Source organism: Gallinula chloropus (genome assembly GCF_964237585.1).
Source record: "Gallinula chloropus genome assembly, chromosome: 17".
NCBI lineage: Eukaryota > Metazoa > Chordata > Aves > Gruiformes > Rallidae > Gallinula > Gallinula chloropus.
Genome location: NC_140102.1, coordinates 7,193,155 through 7,213,246, shown reverse-complemented (window position 1 = coordinate 7,213,246; position 20,092 = coordinate 7,193,155). Strand labels below are relative to the sequence as shown.

At 42.9% G+C, this 20,092-nt stretch overlaps 1 protein-coding gene across 1 annotated transcript; it reads right to left on the bottom strand.

Annotated features, from left to right (window-relative positions):
* Positions 1–2,806: 2,806 nt before the first annotated feature.
* Positions 2,807–19,240, bottom strand: UBE2L3 (ubiquitin conjugating enzyme E2 L3). Its single transcript, XM_084272005.1, has 4 exons — positions 19,207–19,240; positions 10,651–10,746; positions 6,574–6,760; positions 2,807–3,638 (listed from the first exon to the last, which is right to left on the bottom strand). Exons 1-4 carry the CDS (start codon positions 19,231–19,233, stop codon positions 3,484–3,486), a joined length of 465 nt encoding a protein of 154 aa, XP_084128131.1. The 5' UTR covers positions 19,234–19,240; the 3' UTR covers positions 2,807–3,483.
* Positions 19,241–20,092: the final 852 nt, after the last annotated feature.

The following is a 20,092-nucleotide window of genomic DNA, read 5'->3' as shown; positions in this document are numbered from 1 at the left end:
TGTGGTTGTGGAGATGTTGGGGTTTATCTCTTACCCCAGCTGCCCGCAGAGAGCCAGAGGGTGCCTTTGCCATAAGCAGGAACAGTTGAACTCCCTGTGAAACCTTTGAGGAAGCATTTGTTCTGTACAAACGTGAACTTCATCATCAAGGATGCTTTAAAAAACACCTTCAAGTTCTTTCCTGAAGTGTCACGGATTTCACATGCCAGGTTTGTTGGGTGCTGCAACCAGCGGGCCAGCCGGAGGCAGCAGCAGCTTCCTTCTGGAAGGACTCGTCCCACCGGTGTTGGGCAGCAAAGCTCCGGCTGGGGCGCAGGGCAGGCCAGAGCCGAGCTGGGTCCCCGCACCGTGAGACCCCGAGTGCCACCTAGTGACTGATGGCACCTCACTCCCGCGCGGAGACCAGCCTGACGGCAACACCGGTTACTTAACACCGGAGCCGCTTTTCAGGCGATGCGACCGCGTTTGGGTACTCAACCTCATCGCAGCCGGAGAAGTTTCTTTATCGCGGCTGGTGACTGATTAATGCATTTTGTGCTCAACATCACAAACACGATGTGCTCTCAGCTCTGTACTGGGAAGAGGTCGTAGAGCCCAACAAGCAGCATTAGACCACAAATCTTTTAAATTCAAAGGAATTTTAAATGGGGAAATTAATAAAGCAGATGTAGATAAGGAAGGGTGTTTCTCAGCACTCCTATGAAAGCTGTAAAGACAACACTGAGCTCAAATTAAACACAGTCAGACCACTGCCTACAGCTGTCCTTATACCAGACCAGGATGCTTTAAAAAAAAAAAAAGACAGGAAAAGTCTAAACCCCAATTCTCTCTGAAAATAAAACCATGCCACAAAGCCTTTGAGAGCAATTTTTATTAGGGTAGCAGAATGGAATTGCAGAAAGCCTATACCAGTGCTCCTGGGTGTAGTTTCACCAGTATGTCGTTTTTATTTTGGATATTAAACTGCACGTTTAGAACTCAGCATGGCTTAGGGAACCAGAGAACCAGAGCTCGATTTCCTGAGTTAACATAGGACTTCATACTTTGATTTTGTTTTCCTTTCTCAGACTTCAACCAATACAGCACAGCATGTGATCTCTCATCCTTTTTTCCAGCGGGCTGCCTACAAACAAAAGCCATCACTTAAGGTTACACATCTCGTAGTTTAGAAGTTGAGCTATGGAGAACACGCCAAGAGAACTGATAGCAACATCTGTCTGTATGTGACCTTTGCGGATGGAATCGGAATAGCTGGTGTAGCGCTGCCAGAGGCCTGTGTGAATCGACTGGATTTCCTTGAATTGCACAGCCCTTCCAGTTCCCTTCCAACAGCATCCAAGTCACACCGATTCAGATTCATGCAGTCTTTGACCTGAGAGGCTTACAACCAGAAAGGACACTATTCAGCAACAAGGGCAGCAAACTAGTGCTACAGCTTTGTTTTAAATAAAAGGAAAATTTAGAGAAGTTTCCGTGCCAACAGACATGATCAGAAGGTACAGCGAGTGGTGTGATGCGCAAGTTACACACACTTCAGTTTGACAGATAATTTGGCATTATTTTATTCTGAGTGAGCGTGAACGAAACAAAATCAGTACCAACTTTCTGCAAATGAAGACACAAAGATGTGAAAATTTGGTAAAGACAGTGCTCTCACAAGCCTGAAAACACTTAGGAAATGCAAGTTTCCGTAAATAAGGTGAATGTGGTTTTACTTTATTTACCTGCCAAAGAATCTGTCTAAGAACACTTAAACATAAAATTTCTTAGCTCCCTAACTTATAAAAAAATTTACTTTCAACAGAGGTGAGGTACTGGGCTGTCATCAGTTACACTAAATTGGAAACGAAAGCTGGATGAGAGGGATGAACGAAGGTAGAGCAAATATACAAGACATTAAAACCAAGAGAGAGACCTACCGCTTGACACACTAGTTCTGAAAGGTTGCAAAGGCAGAGGCTGTGTTAAAACTGCAGTGAGGAGTACAGACAACCATCTGGGTGCAAGGGGTGTTCTAATTCAGCTTCCTGCACAAAGTGATATGTACTCCCAGACACCTAAGAATTGCTGGAGATAAATCTGTTTGCTCAGTAACATACCCAAGTTCGACAGGCGGGGAAGCGGCGGCAGTTTGACTGTGTGGCAGTTTGACCGTGTGGCTACGATCACACTTCAGATTGGGGAAAAAAGGGCAGGTGGACAGCAGAGACAGCAAGGAGGGTCACTTCTGCACAGAGGGGGCTTCCTTCAGCATGCACAGGCGTGTCCTGGAGCAAGGGGAAAACAGCTCGGCCAGACTGAGTTAGAATGATACCTGTAGTACTCATTAAACCATCTAACCTGCGTGTTTTTACAGCACAGGAGTGAAGCATCCCATCCCCCACTGCGGGTTATTGCTCAATCCTCTTCCCACACCATTGTCAGTGAGAACCACAGCAGTGGGGCTGGGAAGCGGCACGAGCACCATCCCACCAGCCAGAGACGCTCCGTGCGCATGCTGAGGGAAAAGGGCAGCTGGCAGAGCTGCCAGAGTTGGGACTGGAGTTCAAAATTAACATTTCCAAAATACTGATTTTTAACTCAAATAAAACAGTTGATCACTTCAGTACCTCTTGGTCCCCAGCTTCTGAAACTCTGAAACTGGTAGCAATGTTGTTCTGTGCCCGTGTTCCCAGCTGCTCTGCACAGGTACTGGGAACAGAAGTGAGAGAAGTTTGTAATCACATTCCACTACTCACTACAGAATTTTCCTGCCAGAAGCAGGAGGACATCAGCCACGTTTCAATTCAATCACGCACACAGAAACTTGGGTTTCCCCGTTTAATAAACATTTTGTGGTAACATCAGCCAGATTTACATAAGACCTGGACATTACTTCTGATTGTTTTTGTGGGGTTTGTTTGCTTTTTGTTTATTATGTTACAAACTGAAGTTAAGGGGAACTTGTGACAAGTCCCACAAAGCACAGTGCAACATTTAAAAAGAAAAGTAAACAAAACTGCCAAACACTCAATCATTTCCTGCCAGAACTGGGAGACTTTTTTTTTTCCCTAAGACATCAATTTGGGGAGGGGAGGAGGATAAAATTCAATGAAGAATTAAATGAACTCAAGAGAGTGGGAACTGTGAGGAAAAAATAAGAAATGACAGCCACAACCTTTTCAATTTAAGGGCAGAATATAAGTCTAAGATATTTTTGATAAATTCTGACAAGAAAAAGAAAACAGCATACTTTAAAGTATATTGAAGCAGTGATTTTTAAACAAAGAAAGCAGAACTAGAACATCTTAAATTTTAATCCTTTCTTTACAGGTTACCTAGCCCACTTTTGATTAAGAAAACTGTAGAAAGTTAGTAACAGCCACAAGTTAACACCGAAAGGTGGCACTTGTCATTTTTCCATAGAGTCCTGCTTTACGGGGTGTCTCAAATGCACTGCTCCGATCTTCTAGCATACGTTGCTGACATCAACTGTGTCAGGTTTTAGTCCACTGGTCGCTTCTCACCATATTTCTTTGTAAACTCTTCAGCGTTCTTACAGAATTTTTTACGGTCCTTAGAGTATTCTTCAGCTAGGTCAGCCCGGAGGGGATGCTCGGGCTGTGGATCATTCACCAGTGCTATGAGGGACTGGATTACTGTCAAGAGAAGTATAAATACTGTCAGAGACCAAGATGCTTAATTTTAAAAAAGCCCAAATTTAAGTAAAATTCCCCAGTAAGAAAGAGATTTAATGGCATTGAAATACATCCCCATAAACGTAGGGTCTTTTCAAAAGCAAAGCATGAATAAGCTACAGCAATATGCCAAGATTTAGTTCAATGACCGTGAATGAACACCAGAAAATCTTATTTCTAAACCAAATCAACTTGAATAGAGACCAAAATGCACTACAAATTATCTCCTATGTCACTGGCATCCTATCTGAAATGCTCTCCTGTGGCTAAGGAAGTTTCACAGACAAGCCCACCTAAAAGGGATTGGGCAAAGATGGAATTCCACCATGGAACACTTTCTCTCAACACCTGTCACACAGTGCAGCTGTAACCAGGCCTGCTTTCCAAAGACATTTCTTTCAGCTTTGGATTTCCTACATGAAAAGCACAGCACTCTTCCCTTTGTCCTGTGCTGTTTTTGTTTCAGGTAAGCTTGGGCTACCTGGACTAATAAGAGTTTTTACAGCAAACATAACAAAACTTCATTGGCTTCACGTGTGGCACACTGCGGCCAGCTGCCTCCCCCTGAACAAAACACCAACCCCATCCAGCAGCAGGAGTCCCACAGCTCTGCTAAGTACTGCACAAAAAGAGCCTGTTTGCTTTGAAACAGCCACCTCCCAGTTTAACTGGATTCTTATAATCCACTCCAGCAGATGCTAAAATACCAGAGCAGCTTCCTTCAGGACAATCAATCTTTTCATGCTCATACCCTCTGCCATCCTTACCTGAGAGTAATGGGGAACATCCCTCAAATCAGACACTCAGAACCCAGAGAAGTTGAGCTCTATTCCTAAGCAGGAACATTTCTTACCACAACACTTACAATGCAACAGGTAAGGAATGCAGAATTCATGCTAGCTTACTGCACAGTAACACACCAGCAGTCCTGGACTGACAACAACTGCCATCATATTGCTGACTGCTTAGGAAACAAACATCACTGCTGCACGTGACAACCCCTTTTCTCTCAGTAAGGCACATTAACACGCTACAGAGAAAGTGTTACTGTGTTATTGAGGTTATTTCACACACAAGCCAGAAAAAAATCATGAGTGTGGTAACAGGAGCTGCCTCAATATCCACAGCTTTTAAAAAATATACTGACACAACAGTTTGATTTAGTATTAAGCATAAATTAATAAAAAGTACAGCAGTAAGTAAGGGGAGTTAATGATTTATGATGAACCTCATCTCTTTGCTTTGCTGACACCTGACTGATCCAAACCCAACACTCCGATGCTGCACTAACACCAGTGTTACAGCCTTGGGAAAGGCCCAGGCAGCAAACAGACTGAAGTTTATTTTTCAGTCCAGAGGAGTTCTGCAGAAAAAGAAAGACACTTAAGCAGGGCTGCAACATTATCATCACAGGTTCATGCAACAACATAGTAACAACAGACTGACACTAGAACTTCTTGAAGAGTCACAAGACAAATGAGAGGCCACACAAGAGCAGAAATTGAGAGCTTGCAGTTTTGGTACCTACTGTTCGTTCCAAATTCTCATGTCAGCATAGCTTTTATCCCCCCCAAACAAAAAAGGAATCAATCCTCCTGTGGGAGACACTCTTTCCTGCATGCAAACAATTGCTGCAACCCTTCCAACTAATGCCTACTTGCTTTGCAAGCTAGGCAGAGACACACCGTTCCTTTTTTTAACTAGAGAGGGCACTTAAGATCAAAAGGGCCGCTGAGGTGTTACCAGATGCCTTCTACACACTGTTTCCATTTCATCTCTCTCAAGGGTCTTCTGACCTATTTCGGTTTAACAGGTTCTTTCTGCTGCTCCCTCCACTGTCCCCAACATTCAACTGCTCACCCTTTTCCCAAACAACTACAGGCATTTCCCTATTTTGTCTCTGGGGCAGGGTCACACAAACTGTAAGTGGTTTTATCAGCATACACAAAGAGAAGACATCTTTAGTAAAGCAGTGTTTGCTATTGGGAATACAGTTCAAGTGAAAAGAAAGAGGGGAGTCTGGAAGGAGGAAATACTTTCCCCTGCAAAGCAAGAGACTTGAGAGTCACGAAGCTACTGAACTGGACCAAACCACTGCTCATCTGAATTAGTATCATTAAGAGTTACACAGCTTTTGTGAGGATATTTGCTCTTTCTATATATACAATAAGCACTTAATAACAAGCTAATCATTCCCTGCCAGAAAACATTAAATTCTCACCCCAACAACTACTGGAAGCAACAACCACAGAAAACAGCCTACTTGGATCATGGTCTCAGGCTGCCACTGAACCTGAAGAAACTTTTTCCCTTAAAATACTTAAATTCTTACCCAAAGCCACTCTACACAGCAACCCTCAGAGCAGCGATCTCATGAGAATGAGGAGTTTCTGTTATGATTTCAGGTTTTATGACTCCCCAGATATTTCAAACTGTATGGTCACACCACTGAACCACACAGCAGGGATTATAAAAATGCAGAGCCTTGAGGTTTCAGGCCCTTCTTTCCAACATCCAGGAACAGACTGAAGACCTCTGATTACAAAGTCACTGTTTAAAAAGAAACACAAACCACCTCCCACACAAACCACCACCAGTATTTTTAAGTACACTGAGGACACTGCCTTAATAAACTGTTCGGTCATGAGGAGTCAGGTGGTTTCCCGGAGGTGGAAATGCCACACATCAGTGTCATCACTTTACATCTCAACAACAAAAAGATTCCAGGAGAGCTGCACACTATGCTCACAACACACAATTCATGACACAAGCCTTACAACAATGAATATATGCAACAGCAGTGACCCGCTGACAAGCTGAAATACCACGAGCTTTAAGTTGAAGCACAATGCAAAGTCTCTCAACACCCAGTTCCTCCTCCACCCTGGGGTCCTACCTTGGTCAGTTTTGGTTGCTGGCTTCCAGTTTTCAGCACTAATTACTGGCAGACAAACCTGCCCCTTTTCATCGATGTTAGGGTGATAGATCTTTGTTTTAAATGTAATCTTAGGAGGTTTGAATGGATATTCTGCCGGGAAGTTGATTTCGATTCTGAAGGCTCCTTTATCATATGGAGGATTGTCCTGCAACAAGAAGGCAGAATGTCAAGACTCTGGAGTATTCCAACATACAACTAAGAAAAAGCAGGGTCCAGTCTTCGGTCTATCAAATGACCTCTTCCAAAGGCACTTCCTTCCAACACATTCTGCCACATCTCTGTGCCAGGAAACATCAAAACCGAGGCAATAGCACCTCCACAGCATCTGTATTCACCCTGGAAAGGGGTGATTGCCATTGTTCCAAAGCTGGCTGACATGAGTCCTGTAAGAAAGCACCCAGTCCAGTTTACTCCATACTCAAGGTCCTATCTAATAACTAGCTTTATTCCCAACTCTGTATTGCAAATAACATTGTACACTCTTTTCTAGATGCAAACAGGAAGCCTGACAAGGAAAATTGGCTTCTCTAAACCTTGTTACTTTACGTGTCTCAACAGTGGCATGAACAAAGCAATCTGATTTGTCAGATTTCCCTGTATGTTCTGAGAATGGGTTTGTGCTGACTACACAAGTCTGCTGAGCGTTCACTGTTACTAAAGATAGGTATTCACCCTGCCTGCTGATGAGAACATTGAGTTTGTGTGCAGTTTTAGCACCCACTCTTATCAGATCATTTTTGAAGAAGCAAGATGAAAGAATCCTGAAGTAAGCAAAGTAGTCCTTCATGCTGAAGCAGAAAAACAATGCCCACCATCTCATTTAGAAAACCTGTTAAGACTATTGATACTGCTTCAAATAGTAACTGCAAAAGAAAACCAAACCACTGCTACATTTAAAGCCTATGAAAACACCATTCTGCACTGAAATCAGTAACTGTGGCATGAAGCCTTTCCAGACACCCTGGGCACCAAAAGATGAGATTTTCCAGTTGATGTAACATGTATCACACATTCTTCATTAGCGATCAGACCATTCCTTGCAATCAAACACACTCCAGAATTTTAAAAAGCTTTACCTATATTTGGGGGTGGGGAGCATGCTTTTAAAGTATTATTTAAGGGAAAACATTTAATTTTGGTTTCACTAACATGGGGAAGTTTGGTTGTCCCTTTCTAGGAAACAGGGCACAAGTTTCGCTGCATATTGCTGTCCAGGGAAGAGGTAACTAGACTGGCTCTAAAATTACTTTTCATCCAAGCAATCTTAAAAGGTTTGGAAGTTTAACAAGTAACTTTTTGTTGGTGCTGACAGCTTAAGCAGCTAGTGTCCTCTCCCTGCATGGCTCACTTGTTCTTACCTCCTCCTCTGCATGCTGTAGTAGTTTGTGAGGATGTCAGTAAATAGATACAGGAACTGACCTGTCTTAAAAAAATGTCCATTTTCTGTTTGTCAGTCAGGACAGCTCTTCACTATAACTCACCAGCTAAAAATGTATGTAAAGCGGTGCTCATGTTTTTAAGTAGGCAAATCACAGAATATTCAATTAACTTGCAATAATTTTTAGTATTTATTTTGACACTGACAAGGGAGAAGGTCAGAATTATAAACACTAAACACAAACAGCTCTCATTTGCCTGGAGTATTTTTGCTCTAGTCTGTCCATAGCAAGCAGTTTTGGTTAACTGAAATCACATTCATGGTACCCCAGCAGTACTCTTAGGAGAGCAAGGAGCCTGGGGTAGACAGTGTCATTTCGATGCTGACATCAAACCAGCAGCACACTTTTCAATATGCAGTACATAAACTAGCTTGTTCTACAGGTTGTAAAAGGAAAAGAAGTTGACAAGCTGTCTTCAAACTGCTTCTCCACTGAGTGAACACCCTTAAAAACTAACAGGTGCTCTGAACAACAAAGTATGTTACATGGAGGAACAGCTTCTGAAGTGGTATCTTTCACAGTGATTCTGTCCTAGCACTGTTAGGAATATTAACCTTTGTATCTTTCATTAAGAAGCTGACCACAGTAATGCCTGTTTAGAGCTTAATAGTCAGTAAGTGCTTAGTCCCATGAAGTACAAGTAGTATGCCTTTAAACCCTGAGCAAGAACACTTTCTAAAATGGGAACAGCATGTAAAACTTCAAAAGCAAAACCTCAACAAAAATTCAACTTGCAAACCAGCTTGTACATTACATTAAGCCAAGCTTCAGCATTGCAACAGCTAAAAAAAGTCAGCTAAGACTAAAGCATCTTCTATAGCCTATCCTCAAAAGAACCACGCTACTCTTTAAACACATGCAACTCCCTAATAACCAGTAAGTGTCATTTCATGACAGAACTCCCTCTTAGCTACACCAGTAGTCACTGTAAGGCCATTTCCCTCGCAGCAGGGCACATTATAAACCAAAAGGTAACTATGAAGCACAGTTCACTGGAACAATTTTTTAATCATTTGGGATGTTGTGAACCTTTACAAAAAACCCACTAGGCTCATACTCTGGTGAGCAGAAACTGTTAAAAATAGATGCTGTATACCACATACTGCTCATTTTAGCTGGAATGCACAAGAGCTTTGGTGTTTTTCTTTATTAGTCATATTTAACAACTGTAACCTGCTTCAAAAGTATTACCAAAACAGTGAACTGTTACACACAAACCATAAATACCAGAGCAGCTTATTAAAGCCTATTGTTTCTCAGCTCTGTCAAATTATGATGTCAAATTCTGCTTGCTTTACTTGCAAGAGTAGCCTCAACCACTCAGAGGAATGAATTACAGGAACACAAGTAAACAGTAAGTGACACGTATTCTACAGCATTTAAAGTGCAAAGGCCTAGCCATTATCTCAGCCCATGAGATTGGAATTTGGGAATGGCCACCAGCTAACAAAGAGGAGAAACCCCTAAAAGATGTTTCAGAGCCATACAAAAAGCAGATTCACTATGGTCAGGGGACCTTTTTGGTAGCACCCAAGTAAAAGCAGAAGTGATGCCCTAGCAGCAGTCTCTGTTGTTGCAGACCGCAAAGCAGCTCATGTAATGAAAGGAGCATGAGCCATGACAGTGGAAAACAAGGAAGGTGAAAATCCAGGCAACTTCACCACACTAGATTTCTGCCCTTCCCTCGGTAAACCCCCCCCTCAATTTGACCAATACAGTGGTTATCACTGGTTATGTTTAATAGAAGTGAACAGTCTATTAAAAGACAGTAGTGTTTTATAAAATTAAAGTGTGTGTGTGGTGGCATTAATTGATGCCTAAATTAAGAGACTTTCTTTTTGAAAGAAATATCAATTCTGAAAATTCAAATATTTTTTCCTTGCAAACTTTTTCCAAAACTCAACTTTATCATGGAAATAAATCTAGTTGATTAAAAATATAAATCTATTAAAGGGTAAACGAAATATTTCAGGTCTCAGTGTTTTTTCCCTGTGATGATGCAGCTTTTGTACTCTTAGCTTAACATAACGAACGACACCTCACACATTCATTTGCTTCCCCCTTCCAACACCTCTCCCAAGGAACCCAGTGCCATCACTGAGTCTGCAGCCCTTGCCAGCTGCGGCCATGTCTTGGCCCAGGCCTACAACAGAGCAGCATCCAGGCAGGTATTGATCAGAGAACTCTAGAACACCTTTCAATTACACATGGATTTTTCCTTGCACTAGTTACAGAAGAGACTGACTTAACATTATTGAGCTTGGATAAAACACGGAAGACACTTGAATAAAATGAGACAGGAAGATGACATCTGAAGACAGACAAGAATAAAATGCAGGAGCATACTTCGCTGCCCAAAGTATGTTTAAGATGCTGCAACCTAATATATAAACTTAGGCTCTGTTTATAAACAACTAGCTTCTGCACAAACCTACACCTGAAAGCCAGATTTGTAATAGTAATATTGAGATTCTTGTCAGGGTGCAAAAATTAACTAATGGTCACCAGCAGCACTACTGAACTGTGGATTTATGAGATTCAAATGATCCTCATTTTATTTTAAAGATCGTTAGAGTAAGGAGCAATCTATACTCACAGGAACAATAAGCCCTTGCCAGGTCAATAAATTAGCTTCGTCAACCTGGATATTACGGAAGTTTTTCATTCCACATTTGCGGATTTCTTCAAGCTCCTGAAAAGCAAGCAAAGTGTAAGTTAGTAACTGTGTTAAGCAAGATGCTCTTATTTATTTTTCAAAACACTTAGAGGTTAACGTGGGTTTCTTTAATGTTAAAGAAATTTGAGGTTTTTACAGTAGCAACCCACACAAATAAATAAAATTTTGCAACAGTGAGAAGTAAAATTCTCCAAGATAAGGTATTAAAAACCTCTTATTTTTTGGTATGTCAGGAAAATAAAAGAAATATTCTTATTATCACAGCAAAGCAGAAGTATAAAATATTTTTAAATTAACCTGATAAAGTCACTGAACAAGTCAATTATTTCAACTGAAAACTAACAAATTCCTGAATGACTAATTTAAATTGATACAAACCCAAAAAAACCCCACATCAATCTAAGCCAAATTAGTCAGTAACTTGGGAAGACGCAGTCTTAGCTCTGTTTTGCACCTCAAAGCTAACCTCTCTCTATAGCTGTATCACTCTTGAACAAGGTATCTTTCTGCACAAGAAAGTTACCAGTCAAACCACCAAAACAATGATTTAAGCATTTTTATATTTAAAATTATGTATAAGCCCTAATGTAACAACTGTTTCCTGGAGTATTGCATAAGACCTTGAAAGAAACACATCAAGGTTTTTAACACACCCCCCAACTCCCCGCGCTTCTCTCCCCGACATCCTTTGCTGGTGAATTCAGCAGTTTTATCTTTAAAGAGAACGTAACTGAATTCAAACTCAGAAGTTACCCACAGTGAAATACAAAACTGGCCTGGTGCTTTCAAACAGCAGCACGTGCCTGTGTGTCTACATGGGTTCAGAAAAATGTTGCTTACACAGCAACACTGTCGCACTCTGCCAGCACACAGTTCTTCACTGGGTGCTAGTGCATTTGCAAAGCTACACTGACAAAAACACTTAACTACAAGCTATATATTATTGAAACCTAAAAAATGATCAGTCTTCCTGCTATGTGTGTCTTGCTGTCCATGGCCAGTGTCCCATCCCATGTCATGGCGTCCCTTTCCCCACCCCTCCCCATAGCTCTATGTTCATCTTAGACCAAACCTTTCTGCTTCTGACTGGCAGAGATTCAATACTTTTAGCATCCTCTTGCATAAACTCAGCATCACGGTAAAGTGCAAACCCAAAGGGAAAATGAGATTGCCAAACCCACAGGAAACAAAAAAAATCATTCCATGCCAGGCACACATCAGTATATGAACACTGACATTCCCACCCACTGCACCTGCAGCAGCAAGAGCTTACTTGGAATACGGAAGTTTAACCTTGGAGTCTCGGATACTGAATTAATGCCCAATACAATCTTCACAGTATCAAAACTATTTAGTCAACCTGTGGATTAATCCCCAAATTCCACAGCTGACAGATTGATGCAGAATCAGAGAGTTTGGCTGGTTCGTTTTTTTTTTTTTTTTTAAAGGGTAAGAGGATTATCTTATTCCTTAAAGCAGGAAAACATAAAACCTCACAAAAATAATCTCACAAAGCACATTTATAGGGATACAGAACAACCCAAAATATTCAAAAGAAAATAACCTTTATCACCACAGCTGTAAGAGATCCTTTAGAGGATCACTGACACGGCAAATCCAGACAGTGCATTCCCAGGGGTGTCAAGGGCTCAGCACACCAGGCAGCGGCTCAGGGAGAGTCTGACACCAGACTGACTCTTCCCTGGCAGGGTCAGGACAGCAACTCGCTCACAAGAGCGGTTTGAGCAGCTCACTCCAGATGTCCAGAACTGCCAAGTTCTGGCAAACAGCTATTCCACAGTGGGTAAGAGGGATAAATCCCATTCCACAGTAGATGTAACACATCAAACGTTAGGAACAAAATAAGCTCACCAGTAGATATTTAAGCATGAATAAACATACATCACAAGTGCCTTCACTCTAATACAAGGAAAGGAAAATGAGTTTAGACAATTTTCTAGTTCCTGTATTAAAGACATCACATGATACAGAAATTTCCCCCATAACACCCCAAGGGGTGTGCAGCCTCCCTGCGTCAGCCTTTACCACAGGTTCAGATGACAGCATTACACTGCTTCTGGCTGAGAGAACAGCTGCCCAGACACAGAAAAAAGAGAGGACTATGACTCTGTGATTAAGGTATGTTATTAAGCTGATAAAACAAAGTTACAAAAGCATGACTTCACATTACTAGAAAATTAAACACATTTTGTAATTAGATTCACATTAAAAACTGGATGCTGAATTAAGAAATAAAAGAATCCAGCACAGATATTACAAAACTGTAAAACTTTCTGTGAAAGCAAAGTTTAAAGCAAATATGCAATTTACTCCCCATTTTCTCTCAAGTTCACCAAATGGAAAGGGAATTAAACAGCCTAGAAGACACTAAAGAACTAGCAGAAAACGGTTCAGGACATCCTTCTCTTTAGACTGACACATGAAGTCCTGGCAGGAATTCACATTCAAAAACCACAAAAAGGTAATGAATTACTGCAGTGTATCAGGGCAATACCCTGAGCTTCTCCTCCCGCCTTGGGGCCTGCTGACAACTGAAAAAGGTTATGAATGGAAATAAACTGTGCAATCGTTTTCCTCACACAGATGCATGACTGGAACAGCCATGGAGAATCAAGTAAGGCTACCTTAGCAGACCTCTTGTCTGAGCTATGCACTCCAGACAGGTTCCAATTTATAAAAGAGAAATCACCTTGTTTATAATAGAAGTGTTTAAGACTTCACAAAACACCCCAAATTAATCAATGCCATGCCATACTTACTGATAAATAGCTTTTTTTTGTACTATTATCCCCCCCACCCCTCCCCATGTAACACTAGACTCCTAAGTTAGGCTTCTAGGGTCCTTGTGTCTAGCACTTCAGGACTGGTAAGAGATTCAGCATTCACAGTTTAAGGGGGTGTGGGCGGGTTGGTTTGTGCGTGTGGTTGTGTTTGGGTTTTCCCCTGGAAATGGCCAAACCCCATGAATAAAGATCTAACTGCTTCAGAGCTATGGAGGCAGGCACAGCTACAATATAAATGTACTGTTAACAGAGTGAACAAGCTATTAAATATTTTCAAACAGCACAGATTAAAAGTTAGTACCACATTTAACATGGGCTTGACTAACTCCAAAGGGACAAAAATTACTCTGAGGTAGAAGGATACAGTCCAGATATTTATTTCAAAATAACACTTAATAGCCTAGGCAGACAGCAAATAGATTAATTCCTTTTCTTGTCCTCCACCCCTTAATTTCGTCAAGTAACATAATTAAAGGAGCACATGAGGAGTGTAACTAAAGGTTAGAAGACTGCAGTATAAATTTCAAGCAGCCTTCTATTGCCTGCTCTGTTATCAACCTTGCATGTGACCTTGCTGCATTGGTCTTCCCATTGGTAAGAGAGAAATGTCGCCTCAGCTCACCGGGCTCTCCTGAGACGTGACGTTTGTAGTTTGGGTGCATTCAGAGAAAGTGTTATACACAGCACGTGACATGGAGAAAACGCTGTTTCAGAGATCACACCTGATCTTCAAGTATAATGCTGCAGGTAGTCATAAAAGCACACCTGATCTCTCATGTATACTCAATAAGGAGCTTAAATTTTGGTTTTCAGTATTATGTAATCATTTCTGCTGTTCAAAGCAAAAAACGCGTCTTTGACAAGAAAAGTGTTATCAGCTTAAAACATAGTAAGTCTTTTAAAAGTCCTGGAACTGTTTTACCTGCACATTTTCCAAGGTTTGGGACTTCTTTAAAAAAAAACCAAAACAAAACAAAACCAAAACCAAAACAAAACCACCAAGCCAGATGGACAAGTCTTTTGCCTTCACTGTAATTTTCCTAAGTGCAATCCCAGAACACGGGAATAAGTCTAAGAGCTCACACTGAATGCAGAAAGTTCTGCATCAAGTCCGAAACACTACTAAATACACAAAGAAAACCCAAAGTCTACTGAAATAACTCTAAGCCATCTTTCTCTACTGTTTATAGTGAGGGAAACATAAATATTTCCTAAGAGGAGTGTGACAAAGTTAAACAGACTACAAAACACTGATAAGGAACTGGACAGTTTTACTTTCTGAATCTCATACACTACAGAGAAGTATTAGCACTTCGAATTAAATATAATTTAAAAAACCCAACAAAACACAGCACAAAACCAACCTAAACCCAAATAAGACATTAGCTCTCATATGAACTATGACAAAGTTTCCACTGCAAGATTAGAACCCTGTATACTCACATGCATTTTATTTAGCAAGTAGTGCCACTTATTGGCAAACTATTTTAATTTGATTAAAAGACCTTTTGTCAATTCTCCGTTTCAAGATGGGAAAATGAATCTGTGTTCTCAGTTCTGTATAAGGACATTCACACATTGCTTAAACCCACATTTCCTCTGTTATTGGTAACCAGTGGTTAGATCAATTTAGAATTGTTTTTGAAATATCCAAGTTGTTTAAACCCCCTTTATTTGGCGCTTTTGAGGCCAGTCTACTGGAGATCGCAGGGCATCTACAGCAGGTACTGGGGTGTGGCCTGTGATTGTATTTGATCATGGAGTTCAACAGTTGCATAAATGTTTGACTACGCAATTATGGAAGCTGAGCAAAACCAGAAAGATTAAAAGCATTGTCTACGTACCTCATTTCATGTGACATGTTGTTTACTCCTTAAATGTATTTTCAATTTTTAATACTAAAGATAATTCTGAGTATCTAAAAGTCAGGGAACGAAAGCACAGATCTTACAGACCCCCTAGCTTGATCATATCACAGAACACGGAGTAGCTTCACACACAGAACAGGAGAATCTTCTTAAATACTATCTACAAACGCATCTCAGTATGTTACTACACCACCAAGTACGTACTATAACTATCCAGCATCGCAACAGACTTCCCTTTGCACTGCCCACTACCTCTCCACACAGCACTTAGCTATGGGTCTCACATGGAGAGCGGCTTGTTTTACATTAGTGGGTGGCAACTGTGAAAAGCATTTCCTTGAAATCCCTGGCATGTCTCTTGGAGATCCACGCTCCAAATCATCCACATTCGGAGACATTTTGCTTTTTATGAGAAAGGGTTGTGAATTGAAGCACCCCCATTAAATGAGAAGCTTTAGATTCTTTTCTAAATACAACAACTCCCTATTTGCCTGGGTTTACCCTGAGAGATCATCCACAACTATGTATCCTTGACAAAGGCTGCTTTACCCTCTCGCATTTCATCAGGGTCAAGATCTGACAACTGTGGCTCTTTGAAGGGGTGTAAGGGTGGCTCTTAGAGCCAAACACGACCTCTGATGTCCCTGGAACACAATTCATTTGCTATGTTTATTTCACATTTTTGCATTCCTTGATGTGGTCCTGGAAAGGGCACACACACCTCTAACTGAAGCTTTCTCTACTCATTTACAAAACGTCAGCAGAGTACTTGATAGTATAAAAAAGTAAGACTATAAACTAGGTCTCTGGACGAGGAGTAATTTGCTCCCACAGAGCCTGAGATAGGAGACAATCTTAATCTAGTTGTAACTTAACATCATACTTAGAATTGAACTGTACAAGTACAATGCCAAAACTTCTAATACAAGGAAGTTTGCACTCAAGATACAAATGGCTTCCACATTCTGAGAAGGACACCCATTTCTACCTGGAAGGTGAAAACTCTGCTCATGCTCCCAATCTTCTACAGGCCGACAGCGTGTTATTATGAACTTAGCACATCCAGTCTCTTTAAGCCTCTATGATTAATATGAGTAACTATGATGCATGACAAGGCCAGGAAAAATGCAGTACTTCAAAATGTTGGCAATACCTTAAGGAAACGGGAATTGCTTTATTTTGTGTGACCTATAAAACATTCAGAGTTTATTCTCACCAAATACAAACTTGGTATTTAGCTCAGAGAAAAGACAGTCAATGCCTATCCCAAGTTATTTTAAACATAACTGAGTGCCATACTAAAAACTCTATTTCCTTTAGTGATAATCCATCATTCTACGAGTTCTAGAAAGACACACCACAGCCTCTTCTGTGTTGCAAAACTCCAACAATGAAAGTCTTTTAAAAATTGAAAGTACATCTGTGAAATTGGATCTTAAACACTGATAGAAGATTGATACACATGAGTATGGACCTTCAAAACATCATGCTGCAGCAACCCAGATTATATCATCTGTTCAAGAGCTCTACTTTGTTCCTACTGAGATGAATGGCAAAACTCAAAGCCATTCGGGCTGACTCGACTCTCCAAAAGGAAGGCAGGCAGCTGCTTATTTACCAGTCTTTACAAGTCCTGTAACACAGCATCTCCCAGCCCTTGAACTAGCGCGAAGCACAGGCACAACATGTGCAACCCACAGACATCAGGCAATAAAAACGAAAGTAAAAATATAAGAGGGAAGTTATCAATGTCTCTTTCCTTCCTACCACTCCCTCTGTGAAGCAACTGCCACCCTATTTTCTAGAAGAGGAGGAGGTCATGTTGTCAAACCCCATTTTCTACAGTATTTCAGTGAAAGATTAAAGCACTAGCTAATGTTTTAGAAGTACAGTGGAACTGAGGGAAGGGTAAGCTGAAAAGGAAGAGGCATTGCAGATATTAAGAGCCGTTTTTACTGCCCTTCAGATTTTTACATTCTGAGTTTAAAAATAAGAAATAATTAGAAATATTTTTTTTCCTATCAGTATAGTACTGATGTGCTTCTGAACAATTAATATTATTTTTTCAAAACAGGCAGAAAAACTGCCTCAAAAAAAGATAAAATTAAGCGGTGGTTTAGTTTACTATCTGACTCTAACAAGAACCTTATTTGAGTATAAAGAAGAGACATTGATTATGATACTAAAGCTGTGACAAAACATATCAAAAATGCAATAAAAAAAATTAGTGCCATCTCATCAGGATCCTTAAGGGCAATTAAAAGTCTGTGCCTACTGATTTAATATATATGAATGACTATGCAAACAACATATCTACTATTTAATTTTTAATAGCTCCACAGCACATTTAAACCAACAAAACTGGCTTTATGAAAGCACTGCTGAGCTACTGGTTCCCCCCCAAAATAACCAAGTCATAATGGTTAATTATGCACCTGCACATTTAAGAAAATGCAGCTTCAAAGCCTGCCACCTACATGTCCTAGTGAAATCCCAGCACTGTCAGGGGTCCACATCCCTGATGCCAGCAGCAAATCTGATATTAAAAGACTAAGTTTAATGGAATTGCCCGGGTATCTGTCAAATTCTAGTGCACGGTTACACTGCGCCCCACAGGGACACAATTTAATAAGGCTAAACCGTGGCCTGACAGTTACAGGGCCTTTCCCCTGTGTTTCACAGGGCTCGCCTGTAAAGTTCATTGATTTACATTGCAGGCACTTTGCATGCAAATACCGTAGGGTATTGCCGTAGCATTTTACAGATGGCTAAGTTTTACACCACTATGTATGCATGTCCTAGGCAAACCGTTCTCCATGCAGTTTGTGATGTTAATTGGCAATTATATACAGCACATAAAATAAACTTGCGTGCTTTGGGGGCAATGATTATCACTAAGAAAAGCCTTACTCCTCAAGCAAAGCGATGAGAAACGATCCCAAGCAGTATTTTACAATAAGCTATACGTGCTCTTGGTTAAAGCCCAACCGAGGCGGAGTTTTTGTTTACAAGTATCAACCACGCTTCAGAACAAATAGAGTGAAGACAAAAACATTACCACGTCTGCAGTGAATGAGGAAACTTCTGAACCCAGGTCCATATTTCAGCGTGATAAACCTCTTACTCATACAAGGAAGAGGTTCCTCTCCAAAACAACGAAAACGAAATTATTTACTCCCTGGGCGTTTGGAGAAGGTTCCTCACCCAGAAACGAACGGGGGAACGCTGAACCCCCACTCGCCGAGAGGCAGGGAGGAGAGGGGAGGCCGCTTCCCTTCTGCCCGGGCGAGCCCTCCCCGCGGGCAGGGCCGGGGACCGCGCCGCGGCTGCGGCACCGCCGGCGGCGGGGCGACCCTTCAACGCCACCCCGGGATTGCCCCGGCCCCGAGCGGGGGCCGAGGCGTCCCGGCAGCGGCGTTTCCTCCCCACCCCACCCCCCCCAGCCCTTCCTCTTTGCTTAGTCACCGCAGGAGCCCCCCGAGGGAGGGGGACGGGGAGGCCCGCGGCGGCCGCCAAGCGTCCCCGCCAAGCCCCGGGCGACGACCGGAGGCCGCAGGGCGCCGCGGGAGCGCCGGACGGCGGTTGGGGAGACAACGAGGCCCCTCACAGCCGCGGCCTAGGTGCCGGCTGCTCCCGTTCCGGTCGCCCCAACGCGGGGTGCCACCGAGGGGAGGCGAGAAGGCCGCTCCGCCAGACCGCAACCGGGAAGGCGACCCCTCGCACCCAGAGGGCCGCTGGGGCGGAGAGGGGGTGCCCGTCGCCGCCCGCCCGTCGGCCCTTCCCGGCGCGGCGCTGCCTGTTACCTTCATCAGCCTCCTGCTGGCCGCCATCTTGGCTCTGCTGCTGCCGCCCCACAATGCATGGCGGCGGCGGGCAGGGCGCTAAAGCCCTGCGCTTCCTGGGGCGGCGGGTGGGGGCGGGACGGGCTGGGCTCTGCTCGGGCCGCACCGGGCCCGCCCCGCCGGGGCGCTGCTGGGGGCCGGTGAGCCCTCCCGGCGCTGCCCCTTCACAGCCGAGCCGGCTGCCCGGGCGCAGCTCCTGCTCGGCGCGCCGGTGGCTCTATCTCGGCCCGTTCCGCGGGCGGAAGGGAAGAAACGCGCCGTGCCGGCCCGCAGCCTCCTGCGGCCCGGGAGCGCACACGCTGCCCCGGCGCCCGCGGCTCCCTCGCTCCCGAGGCTGGCTGCCAGCCCTCCTCCAGTACTCGGTGTTTGTAATCGTCGATCAATGCTTTAAAGTGCTGGTGTGGCTGATTCCGCTTACTGTGCGCCACCCCAAGCTGGGTATCATCTTACAGGGAGAGGGGCAGCAACACGTCCTTGGAGGTTTTATCAAATCAGCCCGTGTTATGTTCAGAGCCCTTCATAACCTCCATTTCCTTAAAATAACCTAAGATGAGAGGGGAGGGAGTTTCCAGAAGTGGTACCTGACCCACGGAAACCATCCTCAGATGTTTTTTCCATGATGAAGGTCACCTCACCTTGTGCATCACTGGCCTTACCTTACCATGGCAGTTCAATCCAGCCTCACCCCGAGCTTCCAGCCTGCTGTGCCCTGCTGCAATCTCCTAGAGAAGAACAAGCTGTGGAAGAGGAGATAATGTCACTGTCAGTATCAATCAAGACTGTAATTTGCCATGTGCTTTTTAGCTCTTTAATGGAGCTCTAATTGTAACTGCTTTCCAGCTCTGAT

What these genes read in the sequence shown, in the direction of transcription:
- UBE2L3 (XM_084272005.1), bottom strand. Translation starts at nt 19,233, where the DNA reads ATGGCGGCCAGCAGGAGGCTGATGAAG. An exon ending in CCAGCAGGAGGCTGATGAAG is followed by an intron (nt 10,747 to 19,206) that starts GTAACAGGCAGC and finishes CTTGCTTTTCAG; the next exon opens with GAGCTTGAAGAAATCCGCAA. An exon ending in GGCAAGGGCTTATTGTTCCT is followed by an intron (nt 6,761 to 10,650) that starts GTGAGTATAGAT and finishes TTCTTGTTGCAG; the next exon opens with GACAATCCTCCATATGATAA.